Here is an 18,701-nt window from a genome sequence, read left to right on the forward strand (position 1 = left end):
TTTATATCTCTATAGCACTTCCATATGCCTCGGAGATGGAGAAGATGGAAGAAATTCTTCCATCCGAAACTCAGAGAGGGGACGCAAACTACCCCACGTCATACAGCCGGTCAGTGACGGAGGAGAGAACAGAGGCCAGTGCCCTGAGTCCCCACCCAGAGCCCACAGCCTGGGGTAGGCTGCTCAGGCAGTGGGCACTCCCCTTCTGACAGCCAGCTCTTGTGCTCTCCCAGTGTGGACAGAGGGGGATGGGAGGGTCTCCAACCTTCTCATCTTGCCCCTGACCCTAAATCTGTCAAAGAAGGGAAGTGGGGTTGGGGGCATAATTGAAATTCTGAGCTAAGCCTGCCTCCTTTGGAGGTAGAGCTTCATGAGGCATTTCCAGTTCAGTGCCCTCCTATAAAACTGAATATAAGTAGAATTCGTATCAGCTCATCACCCCCAGGAGACGTTGGATGAGTTATTTTACCTTTCTGTGCCTCAGTTTCCTCATCTGTCAAATGGAGCATTTAACTAGAGAGTCTGCAAGACTCTTTTCAACCATGAAAGTGTTTGGCTTATGGGAGGACTTCCTTGACAAGATCCACGAGGCCCCCGGCAGATCGCCGGCCACGCCTCCAGTCTTGATCACACCCGTACCGCCAGCCACACTGGCCGTCTCTCAGTTCCTCATACCCATCAGGCCACTGCACACTTCTGGACTCTTCTCACGGCATCCCCTCTGCCTGGAGCACTCTTCCCTCTCCTCTCCACCTCCGTAAGTCCTTCTCATCCCTCAGCTCCATTCTCTCTCCCTCCATCCTCATGCTCCTGGCCCCGTGGACCTCTGCTCTAAATGCTCTCCATTGTGACAACATTCATTGAATTGTGGGAGTATTTGGTGGACATTGATGCGAAGATCCACCAGGTAGGAGCCCTCTCTCTCTACACCTGGTGTCCACCGGGCCCAGAACAGAGCCTGGCTCACCGCGGACCAAATGAATGAGTTTGTTCAGAGGGTCTCCAATGCCCACTGACATCAGCCTATGTAGGCAGGGAAAATACAGGCCATGAGGTCAGGAGAAGTTCTCCACTAGAGGCCCTGCCCCCTCACACCATTCTTTTTTTTTTTTCCTTTTTTTTTGGCCATGCCACAAGGCATGTGGGACCTTAGTTCCCTGACCAGGAATCGAACCCGTGCCCCCTGCAGTGGATGCGTGGAGTCAAACACTGGACCACCAGAGGAGTCCTTTTTCTCCCTCTTTCCCCCCTCCCTTCACCCCATTCTAGAACAAAGAGTCAACATCACCTGCCTCCATCCACTCCCAGAGGTTAAAAATAGCTTGTCTGAAATCTGATACCTGGGTCATCTGGAGAATTCCTCCTGCCCCACTGAAGAGCCAGCCAGGGGCCAGAGAGGGCAGGGAGGGCATTTCCTGAATGCGTAACCATTCCTATCTCATCTGATCCACAGGAAACATTTGAGGTGTTATCATTGGCAAGGTACACAGGGGATCCAGAGAAGTCCCAAGTCCAAGGTCCCCCAGCTCTAAACCACAGAGCCGGGGCTTAAGTGCAGGCCTCCTGCCTCTATCTACAGGGTAGCTCTTGCCTCATCACCACAAGACTGAAAAGGGCTTAGAGATTGAATACAACTGCCTGCTGGTATGGATGGGGAAACTGAGGCAGTGGGTGCCATCTGTCCAAGGTCTTAAGTGAAAGGGCCTGAAGTGGGGCAGACCTTGAGTAAGTTATTGAGAAGTTGAGGACAATCCCCACCCCATCTCCATCCAAGACCAGTGAGGGTTAAAGGAGATCCTGAAACTGAGGGCACCCGACTAACTGTGAAGTGCTGTCAGGTGTGAGGGAGGCTGGAGACGACGAAGCAGTTGGGCAGGACCAGATTTGTCTTTCCCCCAGCAGCCTTCTCACTCCTGGAAACCGGAGTGTGGAGATGGGAGGAAATGTACGGAAAGTGCCTTGTAAACCACAGTGGCTCAGCCCTCCTTTTATTCCAGCACTTCTTGAGTCTGCGAAGGGCCTGTCCACAGGGACAGGACAGCCCGAGTGGATCCCCACCCGCACAGAGCAAGACAGGGGTTACCTGGGAGACACTGCTACACAGAGCGGGTGCAGCAGGGGCCTGAAAATGAGGCGGAACCTGCAGGGACTGGCTGTGTGGGACTGGGATTCAAAGTAGCCTTATCCTCATTTCTGCGTCTCTGCATTGTTTGGGCACTGTCCCAACAGAGTGTTGCAGAACTATGACCGATGGAACATGAGCAAGTGTTTAAATCTCTGGCCCCAGCTTCCTCGTTTATAAAATTGAAAGGGTAGGTATGCAGGTGAGAATGAAAACAATCGTGCTCCCTTGTTTAATTATTTAATATGTGCCAGGTGTGGTGCTAAGCATTTTCTGTGCCTTTTCTCTTTCAATACTCACACAGCTCTAATAGTCAAATGTTGTTATTATTCCCATTTTACAGATGGGAAAACAGAGGCTCAGAAAGGGTATGGTGCACGCGCGTGTGCACACACACATACACACACACGCGCACACACACACACACACACACACACACAGCCAGTAAAGGGCAGAGTTGGGACTTGAACCCAAGTCTGTTTAACTCAAGGGCTGAGTCTGCTTGGATACTTTGCTGTAACTGCCTCTCTCTTGTCTGACAGGCAGGATAGTTACTGCTGCATCCCAGGCATTAGTGCCAGGCATAGGCCCTTTCTTACCCACACATGCCAGGCAGGGCCCTCAGGGAAGCTCTCCTCCACATCGACCCTCACATCCTCTGCAGGAAACAGTGATGGTATCAGGACCTCCTCCCAGCACACTCCAGGGTCCAGGCACTTGTCCTACTGGATGCTCAAGGCCAGCAGCCTGTGAGGGAGTGAGGTGCCACCACCAGTGCAGAAACTGCAAGCTGTCTGTCAGCTGAAAACTGTACTTTCTAAATCCTTAACTTTGGGGAGTGGGAGAAAACCTCATAGACAGCTAGATAGGCCCCTCTCAGACACAGGCATGTCCAGCCACCCCTGCCCCTCCACCACCGACAGCTGCCTCCCTGCAGCTTCCTTCCTTGGAGCTGTTTGCCACCTCCCACCCCCTACCTCCAGCAGACCCCAGAAAGGGGCAGGAGGGGTCTGCACACAGGCAGTCTGACCCCAAGTGTGACTGGCCCCTCAGGCAAGCCCCTCTGATAGTATCCAGCATGGAACCCACATTCACAGGGAACCGCCTGCCATGCGAGCCCCTGGCAGCAGGGTGAGCCCTTCAGGATCTGTGAAGAATAGGGCCAGCCTCTCTCTTCATCAGAGCCTTCATGCCCTGCCTGCCAGACAGCCAAGGCTGCTGCCTGACACCGCATCTGAGTCACCATGGCTATGGGTGGCCAGGCGATGGGCCAGGTCCGGCCACCCTGCAAGCAAGTCCATTTACCTTGGAGCTGGAACAGTTACAGGGACCACTTGTCCCCTCCAGGAGAGCACGGGGGAGAGGGAGAGAGAAAGAGAAGAGGGGAGGGGGGGGCGGGGGGTTACAGAGAGAGAAAGAGGGAAAGAAGGGAAAGAGCAAAAGGGAATAGAAAAACCATGAGGTCAAAGAATAGACGCTGGTAGGGAACAGAGCAAGTGGAAGAGAGGACACACACACACACACACACACACACACACAGAAGTGAGGGAGGCAGGAAAGGGGCCCCTCCCAAACTCCCCCACTGCTCACATTCCTCAGGCTGGAGCTGCTCTCAGCCCTTCGGGATTCTGGCCACAGCTGGGACTTCCTGCCCCAGGAAGCTGGCAGCCCCGTGGCCCCTTGGAGGCCCCAGTCGCTGCTCCAGTCCCTGAAGTCACCTCCACTGAGGGATGGTGTCTGCCCTCCCCAGCAGGTGGGGCCCCTGCCCCAACCTCTCAGGCAGCACCTACAGGCTCAGTTCCCTGCTTGGTCCCCACACTCAACCAAGGCCCCAGCTGGTCACCGGTCACCAGTTCTCCCGTGCTCTCGCCCAGCTCCCCTCCCCTCATACAACACACCAACTTCTTCCCTCCAAAGTGTTCAAGAAATCATTCTTAAGCAGAACAGAGTGGTGAGAGTGGGTGTGACTTCACCCACAGAACGCATTTCCTTACCCCGCAGGAAGAGTGGGCCTTAGGAGGCCCAGCAAGGGGACACCAACCCTTGAGGGGCTGATTCTAAGGCCCTGAGTCACCAGGTGGGAGGCTGGGACCCAGAGCTGGGCCCAGCCTGCTCCCTGGCAGGGGCTGCTGAGCTGAGCAGATGCGTCAGTGGTTCTCTGCTGGGCACTCACCATGTTCCAGAGCCTTCCTTGGCCTCAAGCTCTCTGGCTGCAAGATGGCCTTATCATTCCTGCCCTAGTCCCACTCCCACCCCCATGTGCCCTAAACTGTCTCAGAGGAATCTGAGCCCACAAGAAAGGCTTGTTGAAGAGGTGATGAGCAGGGCAGACAGAGAAGAAAGAAAAACAGGAAGGCATAGGGGGCTGGCAAGTGAGACACAGCCTGCACTGGAATCCTGGCACTGTCTCTGTCTCCCTGGATAAACTTAGTCACTTACTTAAGCCACTCTGAACCTCACTTTCCACATCTGTAACATGGGAATAATAATATCATAGTGAGTATTCAATCAGATTATATACAAAGTGCTTAGACCAGGATCTGACCTGTAGAAAATGCTTGAAAAGTGCCAGCTCTCCATGTTGTTAAAAAGCCAAGGCATGGGGACTTCCCTGGTGGTCCAGTGGGTAAGTCTCCACTCTCCCAATGGAGGGGGCCCGGGTTCAATCCCTGGTTGGGAACTAGATCCCGCATGCATGTGGCAACTAAGAAGCCCGCATGCCGCAACTAAGAAGCCCACGTGCTGCAACTAAGAAGTCCGCGTGCTGCAACTAAAAGGTCCTGCATGCTGCAACAAAGATCCCGCGTGCTGCAGCTAAGACCCAGCACAGCCTAAATAAATAAAAATAAATCTTTAAAAAAAGAAAAAAAAGCTGAGGCCTTTATATCATTCTTTTACATTCCATACAATACATAAATAGACTCATAGACATAGAAAACAAACTTATGGTTACCAAAGTGGAAAGGGTGGGGGAGGGAGGGATAACTTAGGAATTTGGGATAAACAGATACACACTATTATATATAAAATAGATAAACAACAAGGACCTACTATATAGCACAGGGAACTATATTCAATATCTTGTGATAACCTATAATGGAAAAGAATCTAAAAGAACACACATATATATATATATATACAAACACACACAAGAATACATATATCACTGAGTCACTGCTGTACACCTGAAACTAACACAACATTGTAAATCAACTATACTTCAATTACAAAAAAAAAAAGTCAAGGCATTGTTGAAGGACACAGGAAATCGTCCTAACCAGGAAGGGCCTGCACTGGTCCCTGGGGTAAGAGATCCCCGCCGTGACTGGCCAGGCGGCCCTGGCAGAGCCCATGCCAAGCTTGAGGATGAGGACCCAGGCTTCGGGTGGACAAGAGAGCTGCGGGAAGTTTCCAGTGGTGGCAGACAGGCCTTTCTACCCAGTTCCAGGACAGACACTTCCAGGTAAACACACCAACTGTCTACCACCAGGGTTTCATTTCACCCATGGATCAAGATGTTGAACAGGCTGGAGTCTGTGGTACTCCAAGGAGGCCTCCCATGGATGATCACTCACAGTCTAGCCAGACTCAGCAACTTCTCATCTCCCTGGCCCCTGAAAGGCTCAAGACACCTCACTAAGGAAATGGCTTCTTGGAATAGAAGGCAGCGATCGCAAGAAACCAGCTCAGGTTCACAGGGAACAAGGCATTCCAGGCACAAGGGAAGAGCTCACTGGGGCAGGAATAGACATAGTTTGCTTTTGCACAGATCCAGAACATTGTGGGTGCTCAGTAGACATGAGTTAAATTGAACCTGGGAGCTGTCTCCCATGGAGTCCCACATTTGTCTGCTGTGTTCAACTTTTGGTCAAAGGGCTTGAACGAAGACACACCTGATAATGGATGGCCACCTGAAAGGCTGTAACTTTTTTTTTTTTTTTTTTTTTTTTTTTTGCGGTATGCGGGCCTCTCACTGTTGTGGCCTCTCCCGTTGCGGAGCACAGGCTCCGGACGCGCAGGCCTAGCAGCCATGGCTCACGGGCTTAGTTGCTCTGTGGCACGTGGGATCTTCCCGGACCAGGGCACGAACCCGTGTCTCCTGCATCGGCAGGCGGATTCTCAACCACTGCGCCACCAGGGAAGCCCAGGCTGTAACTTTTAAACATAAAACCAAGCAGATGAAAATGAACATGATTCACACTGTCAGGCTGCATTTAAGTTTTTCTGTTGCCATCACTTTGTTCGATGCTATATGTGTGCTGGCGTGGCTCTAGCTTAATGGTTGTTTATGCAAAAATGGCCTCATGGTTTCCCCTAACCACAAGCACAACAGTGGCAGCTCCTGCTGCATCTAAACGGGGCCCTATGGTTGCTGAAGGCCTCTGCGGAGGTGAGCAGTAGGGACGTGTTTAGGGCAGGAGTGATTGGGTGGCAGGGAAGAGACAGCCTCTAGCTGGGGCACGGCAGGCAGTGTGAGGCCCAGCTCTGTAAGGGGGAGACAGAGGGGACAGGGAGTGGCACAGGACGGACAGCCAGACAGTAGCGGGGACAGCGAGGGGGCCGGGCTCTTGTGGCTTGGGTGACAGCCCTCTGTCTGCAAATGTGAGGGCTGGCGGGGTCACAGGACAGGAGGGTCCTGGTAAGGAATAAAACCAAGACCAAACAGGACTGGACAAGGTTACAAAGATGCTAATTCTGGCCCGGGATCAACATCAACCTTTTTAAAGACCCAGACTCTCCACTCATGAATAGACAATAAACAAAGGAACGAGATTGTTTTAGAGTGAAAAGTGCTATAAGAAGAAAAACAGTGGCACTATTCACAATAGCCAAGACATGGAAGCAACCTAAATGTCCATCAGCAGATGAATGGATAAAGAAGATGTGGTACTGTGCTCACTTCAGCAGCACATATACTAAAATTGGAATGATACAGAGAAGATTAGCATGGCCCCTGCGTGAGGATGACATGCAAATTCGTGAAGCGTTCCACATTTTTCCAACAAAACATTGTGAATCAACTATACTCCAATAAAAATTAATTTTAAAAAAAGAAGATAGGGGCTTCCCTGGTGGCGCAGTGGTTGGGAGTCTGCCTGCCAATGCAGGGGACGCGGGTTCGCGCCCTGGTCTGGGAGGATCCCACATGTCACGGAGAAACTGGGCCCATGAGCCACAATTACTGAGCCTGCGCGTCTGGAGCCTGTGCTCCACAACAAGAGAGGCCGCGATAGTGAGAGGCCCGCGCACCATGATGAGGAGTGGCCCCGCTTGCCGCAACTAGAGAAGGCCCTCGCACAGAAACAAAGACCCAACACAGCCATAAATAAATAAATAAATATATTTTTTTAAAAGAAGATATGGTACATATATACAATGGATGTTAGCCATAAAAAGGGAAAAAAGAGTGCCATTTGCAGCAACATGGATGGACCTAGAGATTACCATACTAAGTGAAGTAAGTCAGACAGAGAAGGACAGATATCATATGATGTCACTTATATGTAGAATCTAAAAAAAAAATGATACAAATGAACTTATTTACAAAACAGAAATAGACTCACAGACATAGAAAACAAACCTATGGTTACCAACAGGGATGGGGGAAGGGGTGGGGATAAACTAGGAGTTTGGGATTAACATATACACACTACTATATATAAAGTAAACAACAAGGTCCTACTGTATAGCACAGGGAACTAAATTCAATATCTTATAATAACTTATAATGGAAAAGAATCTGAAAAAGAATATATATATATGTATAACAATCACTTTGCTGTACACTTGAAAGTAACCCAACATTGTAAATTAACTATACTTCAATTTTTAAAAAAATTTTAGAAAGAAGAAAAACACCATATGTGATAGAGAGAGAAGGTGGTGGACCTGAAGGAACTAATTTAGGTTGAGTAATCAAGGAGACTTGTGGCCAAGATCTGAATGAATGAAAAGCAGGAGAGATTGGGCAAGGTTCTGGGGGCACAGGGTCCCAGGCAGGGGAGCAGAGGGTGCAAAGAGTGCAAGGAGGAACGGGAAGAAGCTTGGCTGCCAGAGGAAGAGCATGGTGGCCAGAGTAGCCAGGGCAGTGTCAGGGAGAAGGGAAGAGACTGGGAAGAGTCCTATGTCACCCAAGTCCTAAGGTCTCAGTGGAGTTTGGATTTTACTCGAGGTGTGATGGGAAAAACTGAAGTCTATGAGTGGGGAGAGAGTGAGCTGACCTGCATTTTTTTTTTTTTTTTTTTTTTTTTGTGGCACGCAGGCCTCTCACTGTTGTGGCCTCTCCCATTGCAGAGCACAGGCTCCAGACGCGCAGGCTCAGCGGCCATGGCTCACGGGCCCAGCTGCTCCGCGGCATGTGGGATCTTCCCGGACCAGGGCATGAACCCGTGTCCCCTGCATCGGCAGGCAGACTCTCAACCACTGCGCCACCAGGGAAGCCCTGACCTGCATTTTAAGATCACTCTGCTGGGGACCTCCCTGGTGGCGCAGTGTTTAAGAATCCACCTGCCAATGCAGGGGACATGGGTTCAAGCCCTGGTCCAGGAAGATCCCACGTGCCGCGGAGCAACTAAGCCCATGCACCACAACTACTGATCCTGCACTCTAGAGCCCTGCAAGCCACAATTACTGAGCCTGCGCCCCCAGAGCCCGTGCTCCGCGACAAGAGAAGCCACAGCAATGCAAAGCCCACGCACTGCAACGAAGAGTAACCCCCACTCGCTGCAACTAGAGAAAGCCCGCGCGGCAACAAAGACCCAACGCAGCCAAAAAATAAACAGAATTAGTAATATAAATAAATAATAAAATATATTTAAAAAATAAAAAAAGATCACTCTGCTGTTGTGTGGGAACGGATTGCAGGGTGAGAGGGAAGAAGCAGCGAGATTCCTCCGTGGGCCCCTGCAGTCCGAAGAGAGATGATGGACCCAGGAGTATTTGGGAGGTGGAGACAGCACAACGTGCTGAAGGCTTCCATGTGTGAGAGTGAGAGAACAGGAAGTCGTGGGGAGGATCCAGACTTTGGACAAATGGCTGGTAGATGGTGGTGATGGTTACTGAGTTGGAAGAGACCAGGGGAGAAATACGTAGGGGTGGAATCAGAAATTTTTGAGATCCTATGAAACACTTAAAGAGAGATGTCAAGGAGGATGAATGTTCAAGTTTGGAGCCCGCTGGAGAAGAGGCTGCACCTGGGGACATGAAAATACTTGGGCTTTTAAGGACTCTGCAACCTTGTGGTGGGTCAAAGGTGGCTGCCAATTCTTTACTACCCCTCCCTAGACCCCAGGTTGGGTCTAATCCCCTCCTCTTGAATCTGGATCCCCCTTAGTGACATTTCAACTGGTGACTTTTTTTTTTTTATATGTGTTGGGTCTTTGTTGCTACACGTGGGCTTTCTTCTAGTTGCGGCAAGCAGGAGCTACTCTTCCTTGCGGTGCGCGGGCTTCTCATTGCAGTGGCTTCTCTTGTTGCGGAGCACGGGCTCTAGACACATGGGCTTCAGTAGTTGCAGCATGCGGGCTCGTAGTTGCAGCGCCCAGGGCTTAGAGCACACAAGGTTCAGTAGTTGTGGCACACGGGCTTAGTTGCTCCATGGCATGTGGGATCTTCCCAGACCAGGGATCGAACTCCTGTCCCCTGCATTGGCAGGTGGATTCTTAACCACTGTGCCACCAGGGAAGTCCTCAACTGGTGACTTCTGAGACCAGATCATGAGAAGCCTGGTAGCTTCCACCCAGGCCTCTTGGAGCTCTTGCTCTGCTGGAGCCCACTGCCAGGTGGGAAGTCTGACTTCCCACTGAGACCTTCCTTCATATGGAAAAGGCCCCATGTGGCTGCTCAGAATGACAGTCCCAGCTAGAACCAACCTTCCAGCCATTCCCACCAAGGGGCCAAATACCAGTGAAGCCATGGTGGACTCCATAGTCCAGCCCATCCACTGGCTGAACACCACCAAGTAACCTCCATCAACACCACATAGAGCAGAAGGGTCAACCAGCCAAGCCCTGCCCAAATCCCTGACCCACAAAAATCTCAAAATAAAGTAAAACAGTTCTTGTTTTAAGCCACTAAGTTTTGGGATGGTTTGTCACACAGTCATAGTAATAGAACAGACATCATCCAAGGAGAGAGCAAAAGAGGTCGGCTGGGAAGGAGGAGCCTGCAAGGGAGCCAGAGAAGGAGCCCTGAGGTGGGAGGAGCACCAGGTCTGGGAGGACCTCCAGGAAGAGGGGCGCCTGCAGGTCCAGGGTCAGAGAAGCTCTAAGGGGGCGGGAGGAAGGGCGAGAGAAGAGCCTATAAGAGTGTCTTAGGAAAGGGATGAGAGGAAAGAAGTGGAAGCAGGGACCACAGAAAACTCTTTCAGATTCTTGTGGGAATGGAGAGCAAAGAAACAAGGGAGTATCTGGGAGGGGACATGGGGACAAGGGAGGGGTTCTGTTTGCCTAGAGGCAGGGGAACAAAGAGCTCATTTGTCTGCTAATGGGACAGAGCCAGTTGTGTGCCTGAAGAGCCGCCTACAGCACGGGGACTGCCCAAGAATTGCTCTCCCAGAAGCTCAGAAAATCCCTTTTTAGAAATCTATGGCTGCCATTTACTGTGCACCTACTATGTGCCAGGGCTAGTTCTTGGAGGTCCTTTAATCCTTAAGTCCGCCCTGAAGCAGGAGCCCTCATTTTATTGTTGAGGAAAAGGAAACTCAGGGAACAGGGAAAGATCCACTCAAAGACACATGACCAGTAAAAGGCAGAGCAGAGACTGGACGTGGGCTCTTCTGACTCCAGAGCCTGACAGGGGTGCTGCAGGGGGACCAGTCCTGGAGGGAGATCAGATCCCCCAGCCCACGGGACTTAACGAGACAGAGCCTGGCACTTGGGAGACCCTCCATCGGTTTCCTCCCTGCTCTCCTGCCTTCCAGCTGATATGGAGAAAGAGCTGGAGGGGAGTGGTCCCTGGCCAGTCCATCCCCCACTGGCTGTGGGGATCTCACCACCACCCACCATCACCATCCCTCCACGCCTCTGCAGGGGGCCTAGCAGGCTCAGAAGTCCCTCCCAGTCTCCTGTTTGCCTCCCTGAGAACCAGTCTGAACAGGGATGAGACACATCTTCTCTCAGTCTTGCTGCCTGAAAGCTCTACTTTTATCTTCCAAAGTAAGGGCAGACGGGTGGGGACCAGGTAATCTCAGTCCCAGGAGGCCCTCAGGGTAGGGGTGGAGGAAGCAAAGCTGTACTTGCCCCTTCCCTTGCCCCAAAGTCATTCAGTCCTTGGGCCCCTTCCTCTCCCCAGGCCCATGTGTCCCACGTACCCCACTGCTCTCAAAGCCTGTAGGCAGGCCGTCCAATCTCTATGTAAATGCATCATGAGACTAACCTCCTTGGCACAAAGCAGGCTCAAATGACAGGGACCATTATTACCCCCGTGTCCACATGTTTCGGATGAGGAAACTGAGTCTGGGAAAAGGTAGCCGCTAGCCGCTAGCCACTATCCCAGAACGAGCCAGAGCCTTCTGACTCCAGACCACCATCCCTCCCACAGCTCTGGGGGAAGTATCCCTAGAGAAGGAGAGGAGCTGGGTCTCTCCACACCCTCCCTAAGGGATCAAATAGAAATTGAGACTCACCTGGTTTGGCTCAGCCCTGGAGTGTGCTGGAAATCTAAGGCTGCTTTAGGAAGACTTGAAGGCCACTCCCCTTCCAGATCTCTGACCGGATTCCAGGCCTGGGATCAGGGCCACACCTGGCTGGGCCGCACCCCCAGGGCGGATCACAGCCTGTTCTAGAGGTGGAGTTCAGCACTGCCACCAGCAGTGAGCATCCCATATTCCAAATGATGGGCCTCCGTGTGGCACCGCAGAGGTGCTGCCAGCCAGCCTGCTGACTCCCTGGACTTTTGAACAACCAGACAAGGTAAAGCACATACAACCACTTTCTAGACTATAAAGTGGGTGTACATGTGAGGAGATAAACTCCTTGAAGACAGGAGCCAGGCCCATGTCTCTCTAGAGTCCCAGGGCCTCACTATATATATATATATTTTCCAGCTCTATTGAGATATGGTTGACAAATAAAAGTTGTACGCATTCAGGTTTGCAAAACACAATGTTTTGATATACGTATATACTGTGAAATGATTACCACAATCAAGCTAATCAATACATCCATCACCTCACAGTTACCCTTTTTTGGGGAGAGTGGTGAGGATGCTTGAAATCCACATTCTTAGCAAATTTCCAGTACATAAGGCATTATTATTAACTACAGTCACCATGCTATATTTTAGGTCTCCAGAACTTATTCATTGGGCTTCCCTGGTGGCGCAGTGGTTGAGAATCCACCTGCCGATTCAGGGGACACGGGTTCGTGCCCCGGTCCAGGAAGATCCCACATGCCGCAGAGCAGCTGGGCCCGTGAGCCATGGCCGCTGAGCCTGCACGTTCGGAGCCTGTGCTCCGCAATGGGAGAGGCCACAACAGTGAGACGCCTGCGTAACGCCAAAAAACAAAAAAACAGAACTTATTCATCTTATAACTGAAAGTTTGTACCCTTTGACCAACATCTCCCTTTTCCCACGCCCCATCACCCCACTATACTTTTTTGGGCACCTACTATGTTCCAGGCATTTATATACATTATATAATGGCTTCGTATCCATGATACCATTTAATCTTCACCAAATCCTGTGAGAGACAACTATCCCTCTTGCGCAGAAAAGGGAACTGAAACCAGGCTATCTGAGGGCCACATTGCTCTAGGTGGTAGAGCTGGGATTTTGCTTTTCTCACTACCACAGTTCTTTCTGCTCATTCACTAGGCTTCCTCTCCAAAAGAGGTGCTTAATACTTAATGTCTACTGCCATTAATTAATTAATGTCTGATTTGCTGAGAGAAGATGATTACTATTGAAGAAGGCCCAAGCAGGATATATGTGTTACACGGGCAAGGGGGCCAGGGAGAGACACCTCAAGGGGTTACTGCCAAATGCTCTCCCTCTTCCTTGCGGAAAGAGCTCTTCCCACATCTCACACACAGGTGCCTCTGCTGGGACCATGCTCCCTAACCTGGCAAAGTTTTCAAGGCTAAGCTACCCCATCATCTCTTCCAGGGAGACTGCCCTGTCCCCTAGGCTATGAGGGGCCACCTCTGGGCTTCCTTCTGTCACAGCCTGGCCACACTGTGCTGTCATCATTGGTTTTTACCACTCTCTGTCTCCCCATCAGCTTGGGGGAACCTGAGGACAGGTCCAGTCTGACTCATCCCTGTGTCCCCAAAATGCCAGACTCTGGTTCTTTCCATCACTGCCCTTGTGCCACCTCCTACCCACAAGGAGGCTGCTTCTGGTAGTGGCAGGAACACACAGGTCTGCAGCCAGGGAGCTGGCAGAGGACCCAGCCGGCAGCACCATCTGTCCCTGGAGGCACAGGACAGAGCAGGCACAAGGCAGAGGTGTCAGTTCCTCGGCTCAGCCAGGTCAGCCCAGGACAAGGCCCAGCTGTAGCTTAGGGTCAGACGAGACTTCGAATTCTCTAACTAGCTCAAAGTGACTCAGTGCCAGAGGCTTGGTTTTCTTAGCTGTAAAGCTAGCTGGATACCAGCAGCCTTGCAGAGCTGTTGGGAAGTTTAAACACACCTGACACTCCGTAGGTGCTCAAGGAAAAGCTAGCATTTACCATCTCATCTGACCCACTGACTCTGTCATTAACCCACTGAGGAAACTGAAGTCCAGATGAGATGGAAATAAAAGAACCAATATTTACTGTGGCCAGTTATGTGCCAGGATCTACACTCCTCCAGTGTCTTTAACAAGATCTGCAGGAACAGACCTGGTTCACAGATGAGGAAACAGGTCTACAGGGAGTGAAGTGTGTGAGTGTCTCTAAGGCAGTTATCTGGACTCTTACCACTGTCCAGCTCGGACCCACCTGGACCAGGCACAGGTGAAGGGCAGGGGTGCAGCCTCCCCTAGGCCCTAGGAGGTAGAGGCAGGAAGTCAGCCCTGAATCTGCATTGTCAGTGTGTGAAGGTGGACAGAGAAGCCTGGCATGGGGTGAGTCTGGGTGTGAGATCGAGGCCACTTTCTCGGTAGCCAAGACAAGGGCTGGAAAAGGGGTCCCAACCTAGCAGGTAGGGGTTCTGAGTCTCTCGCCAGTGGTACAAGCCCAGGCACATCCTCTCCCTTCTCTGTGCCTTGTCTGCATCAGGACACTGATCCTATATTGTGAGGGGTCAGAGGTGGATGGGAAAGCAGTGGGGACCTTCCTGGCGCTGGAGGAGAGGAACTCTGATGCTGTGTTCTCCCGGACTGCTGAGCTCAGTGTACAGGGACTGCACGCCTTGGCACCAAGACTGGGGACCAGAGAGCCCCCAAGGAGTGCACAGTCTGGTGGGCAGAGCAATAGGGCCCACAGCACTCCAAACCCTGCCTCCGGGGTCCAGGCCCCCAGCCTGCAGCGTGTCATAGCCATGTCTCAGCCCCTTCCAGCCGCTCTGCCCTCACTCACTCCACTCCAAGCCACGCCAGCCTTCGTTCGGCAGCTCAGATGCACCAAGCTCCCCCCACCTCGGAGCCCATAACTGAATACTATTCCCGCTGCCTGGAATGCTCTTCCCCCATCTCCTCCCATGGCTGCTTCCTTCTCAGCTGCTGGGTCTCCGCTCAGTTGTCACCTGGTCACAGAGCTCTCTTGTGACCTCTCTCATTATTCTCTAACAGTTCTCTGTTCTCCAGACAGCCTGAGTTTAATCTCAGCAGTGCCACTTACTAGCTGTGTGACCTTGGGCAAGTTACTTAACCTCTCTGTCTCAGTTTCATGTTTAATATGGGCATGGTACCACTATCTACTTCACAGAGTTGTTATAAGGAATATATGAATTAATGCATGCTTGGCACATAGCTAGCATTTATATGACATTTATTATTACTATTCACAGCTCTGTCACAGATTTTCATTGTATGTTTCTTTGACTACCTTTTCACTGTGTCTCCCTCATTAGCTGTCAGCTCCACACAATAGCCTGGGCTCATCACACAGTACTCAGCACTGACACAGGCTAATCCCTGTAGAGGGAACAACTGAGGTCAGTATAACATCCCGAGGAAACACCATTAATTCTGGGAGCAGCAGGATGGGGGTTTGAAGGGGAATGATGGCTGAGACAGGTTTTGAAGGAGGAAGATGAGTCCTCCAGACTAAGAACACCAAGGCTATCTGTCCATGGATGAGACTGGGGTTCAAATGTGGCTCCCGAATAAGCTGAAGCTAAGTGTCTGAGTCTCATCTCCTCCTCCAGGAAGCCTTCTGGGACCCCTTCAGCCCCCTCCTAGCTCCCAATGGCCGCTCATTGGTCACAAGATTTTGTGCTCCTGCTGCATGAGAGGTACATTAGTTTACGTCTAGGGGGTGTCCCTTCCTCCACCACACAGCAGGGTCCTTGAGGGAGCTGGGCCCCTACTTTTCACCGTCAGGACCAACCTCAAGGTGATTCACAAACCCTTCACAAACATCCAGACCCCTAGGATGTCAAGGCTGATGGGGACCCCAGAGAACAACCAGGGAAGGGGAGCACGTGGCCCAAGGTTACATGTCAACAATGGGGTGAAGATGAGATTCTAATCCAGAGGTGGCCAAATGGTATGGCCTAAGCCTCCCCACACTCTGAACTAGACCCTGACTGAGGCTGGCACGGGGGGCTGGGGAGCAGCACCCCCAGCTGTCCTCGGGTTCAAGGTGAAGCAGGGGGATCACCACAGGGGGTCAGGAACAACGGGTAAGTCTGCGGGTGCATGAACACGTGCACAGATGCTCACGTCTGTTTCTGACCTTTGACCACCCTGTTGGCAGCACTACTCAGGTGCAGAGCTTCTCAGGGGGAACTGGGACAAACAGCTCCATCCTCATTCCCAGAGTAAATGAAGTTCCTGGGCCCCCTTGGGAGCTGCCCAGACCAGGCTAGAACTCAGGCAGAGGTTTCCAGCCTCCCAGCCTCCCACAGGGTACCAGTCCAGGAGTGCGGGACTCAGTGCCCAGTACAGACAGACAGTTTGCGTGGGGAAGGAGAAGGGTCTCCACTAAGAGAAACAGGACAGGTGACCCTTCCAGCACCACCACACAGGTACTCAATGCTCCTCCAACCTCCCCCACCCACCCCAGCCTGGCAAGAGGCTCACCACCTCATTCATTCACTCACATATGCCGAGTGCTTGCTGGGTTACCCAGTGATGGGTGAAAGCAAGAACCATCCGACTCCAAAATGCTCACTGTCTGCAGTGCCGTGTGATACTGACAAGGGCCCCCAAACCCTGTAAAGCAGGGCATGTGGGTTATCTGAGGCCCTCCTTTAACCCGGTTTTTTTGTCCCCAGTGAAGAGTTTGGTGGGTGGGTTTGCTTGCTTTTCATTAACAGCAACTTTGGTAACAACCCAGGAAATGGTCTCCTCCTGTATTCCAGGGGCATTTGGAGAATTCAGGAGGAAACAAGGGGAGTCCAAGGAGATCTGCCATGAAGGCAATGATCCAAAGGAGGTGATCAAGGCCAGTTATACAGATAGAGGGCGGGGGTGGAGAAGAGATGTCTTTATTTGCCCCTGCCCCTTTTAAAAGGCTTTTCCCAAAAATGTCTTCAGAGGATGGTAGCTCTACACCCAGCATAGCACGTCTGCCAGTCTGTCCTAAACACTTCTCCATTCCCCAGATCAAAGGCTCCCGACAGGGACCGCTGAGCACTTGGGTCTGTCTGGTGCCTCAGCATCTAATCTCATCTCCAAAGTCCCTGTTAGGAGGTTCCAGGGAAACGTTCTCTGCGAGGTCACCTTGCAGAACACCTTTCCAACAGCCCTCATTTGGTCCTGCACGTGCTCTCCCAAAGAGGTCATTGTCCCCAAGAACCCTAGCTTCAGCCTGTCACACTCACTCACACGCACACCCCTAGCCTGTATCTTCTAGCAGCTCCGTGGCCCTCAAGCCCTGAACTCTAAGAGTTAAACACTACAGAGCCACAGAGCTCAGCCGTCAGGCAGAAACCAGCACAGAACTCCATGGGGAGAGACATACACCCCCAGAATAGAATTCCAGACGCAAAGAACTTGCCGAAGATGATTCCACTCAACATAGCCAGCCCTCTTAACAGCCCCTGGGGCTTGTTTGGGGATTGTTGCTTATAATAAACCAGCCCAGGACTTCTGTGATTTCTCCTTGCAAAGACAGCTAGAAAATGGCCCATGGAAAATGAGAGAGAAGATGCAGGACTTCTGACTTAAAATGGAAACTTCAGTTCTCTTTTGGGATCCCCAGCCTCCAGTGCCCTCCCCTCTACCCCCAACCCGCCCCCAGCCCACCCTCCATACCCTTCGCAGGTGATTTCCGACATTCTGGATCATTGCTGCCGACACCCCGCTAGCTGTTCGCACCCTCCTCGGAGAGACACTGGTCACCTGAGCGACAGCCCAGTCTCCAGCTCCAAATGAAGCTGGTCCGCCTCTCCTTGCACTCCTCCTCCCCGGCTCCCGCCCCTCCTAAGCCAGCTGTTATCAGTTATCACCGTGTCCCGGCCTTTCCTCAGACTGCCCTCAGGCCCCCCTTCCCCTAGCGCCCTGCACAGAGGCTCCTGTGCCAGCCCGCCTGCCTGCCCAGTGCAGAGCACGGAGGGAGGCTGCCAGCTGGGCCACAGCCATGTCAGAGGGCCCTATGCCCGCCCGCTGCGCACCCAGCCGGACACTCACTGCACCTCCAGCCACAGCCAAACTCCGTCACCCCCACTTCCAGCCCCTGACATCCTCCCCACAGGGACTCTGGCTCTGGGGTGGCTCCAGGCCCCAGCCAGTGACACTGGCAAAACAGGCACCGGCTTTCCATCCGTCCACAAGGGGTCAGGCTGGAAGGTGGCAGGAGTCTGGGAAGCTGCCAGCAGCCTCCCAGAGAGATACCAGACCCACCTGCTAGGACTCTTCATCCTTGAGGTGCCTCCCAACGCTCCAGCCCACCAGCACCCAGCAGCTGCTGGCCAGCGATGGGGAACACCCCCTCACTTCCTTAAAATAGGTGGCGTGACTTTTCTAAAAGTGACACCTGCCAAATTCCACCCATCCTCTCCACAGAGTTCATCTCCCTGGGCTCCCACCCCAGCCCCTAGAAGACTAAAAGACTTTCCGTTCTCCCTCTCACTTCTGCAAGGCACATCGTGAGGCAGCTTTGACACTCACATTGGATTTCTCATGACAGGGCAATAAAATCAAATGCTTGGTGTTTTAGAAAAGAAGGAGGGGAGTGGAACGCAGGCAGGGGAGTTGGGAAGGACAAGTGGATGGCGAATACTAATGAGCACCTCACAATAACCCAGCACCCACGGTGTGCCAGGCCTCACCATGTCCTCATTCCAACCCCACCTGAAGGTCGCTTGGGGAGGGTAGGTGAGGTGCCCCAGGTGGCAATGCTATTGAGTGCAGAGCTGTGCTGGAACAGAGGTCAGTCCAATTCTGAGGCCTCTGCCCTTTCCTCTGCCCCTCTAGTTCACTCACCACATCCCTAATAATGTCTCCTCCTGGGCCTAAGACAACTGGTTTCTGGGCCTGTTTCTTTCAC

At 52.2% G+C, this 18,701-nt stretch overlaps 1 protein-coding gene and 1 non-coding gene across 5 annotated transcripts in view; one reads left to right on the forward strand and one right to left on the reverse strand.

Annotated features, from left to right (window-relative positions):
- The window catches only part of ACOT11 (acyl-CoA thioesterase 11), a 48,263-nt gene extending 30,649 nt beyond the window's left edge, over positions 1–17,614 (reverse strand). For 3 of the 4 annotated variants that reach the window (XR_010835366.1, XM_067007178.1, XM_067007170.1), the window contains exon 1: positions 17,468–17,582. Coding sequence is in view for 3 of the 4 variants with exons in the window: in XM_067007178.1 (XP_066863279.1) it covers positions 17,468–17,500 (33 nt within the window). In the remaining variant the exon portion in view is untranslated. Of the gene's footprint in view, positions 1–17,467 lie in introns of all 4 variants that reach the window. The other variant, XM_067007184.1, reaches the window with a different exon arrangement.
- On the forward strand, positions 7,015–7,121 carry LOC131747454 (U6 spliceosomal RNA). The gene has a single exon (XR_009332914.1). It is a non-coding gene; the product is annotated as a U6 spliceosomal RNA (small nuclear RNA).
- Positions 17,615–18,701: the final 1,087 nt, after the last annotated feature.

Source organism: Kogia breviceps, chromosome 1 (assembly GCF_026419965.1).
Source record: "Kogia breviceps isolate mKogBre1 chromosome 1, mKogBre1 haplotype 1, whole genome shotgun sequence".
In the NCBI taxonomy this organism is placed as follows: Eukaryota; Metazoa; Chordata; class Mammalia; order Artiodactyla; family Physeteridae; genus Kogia; species Kogia breviceps.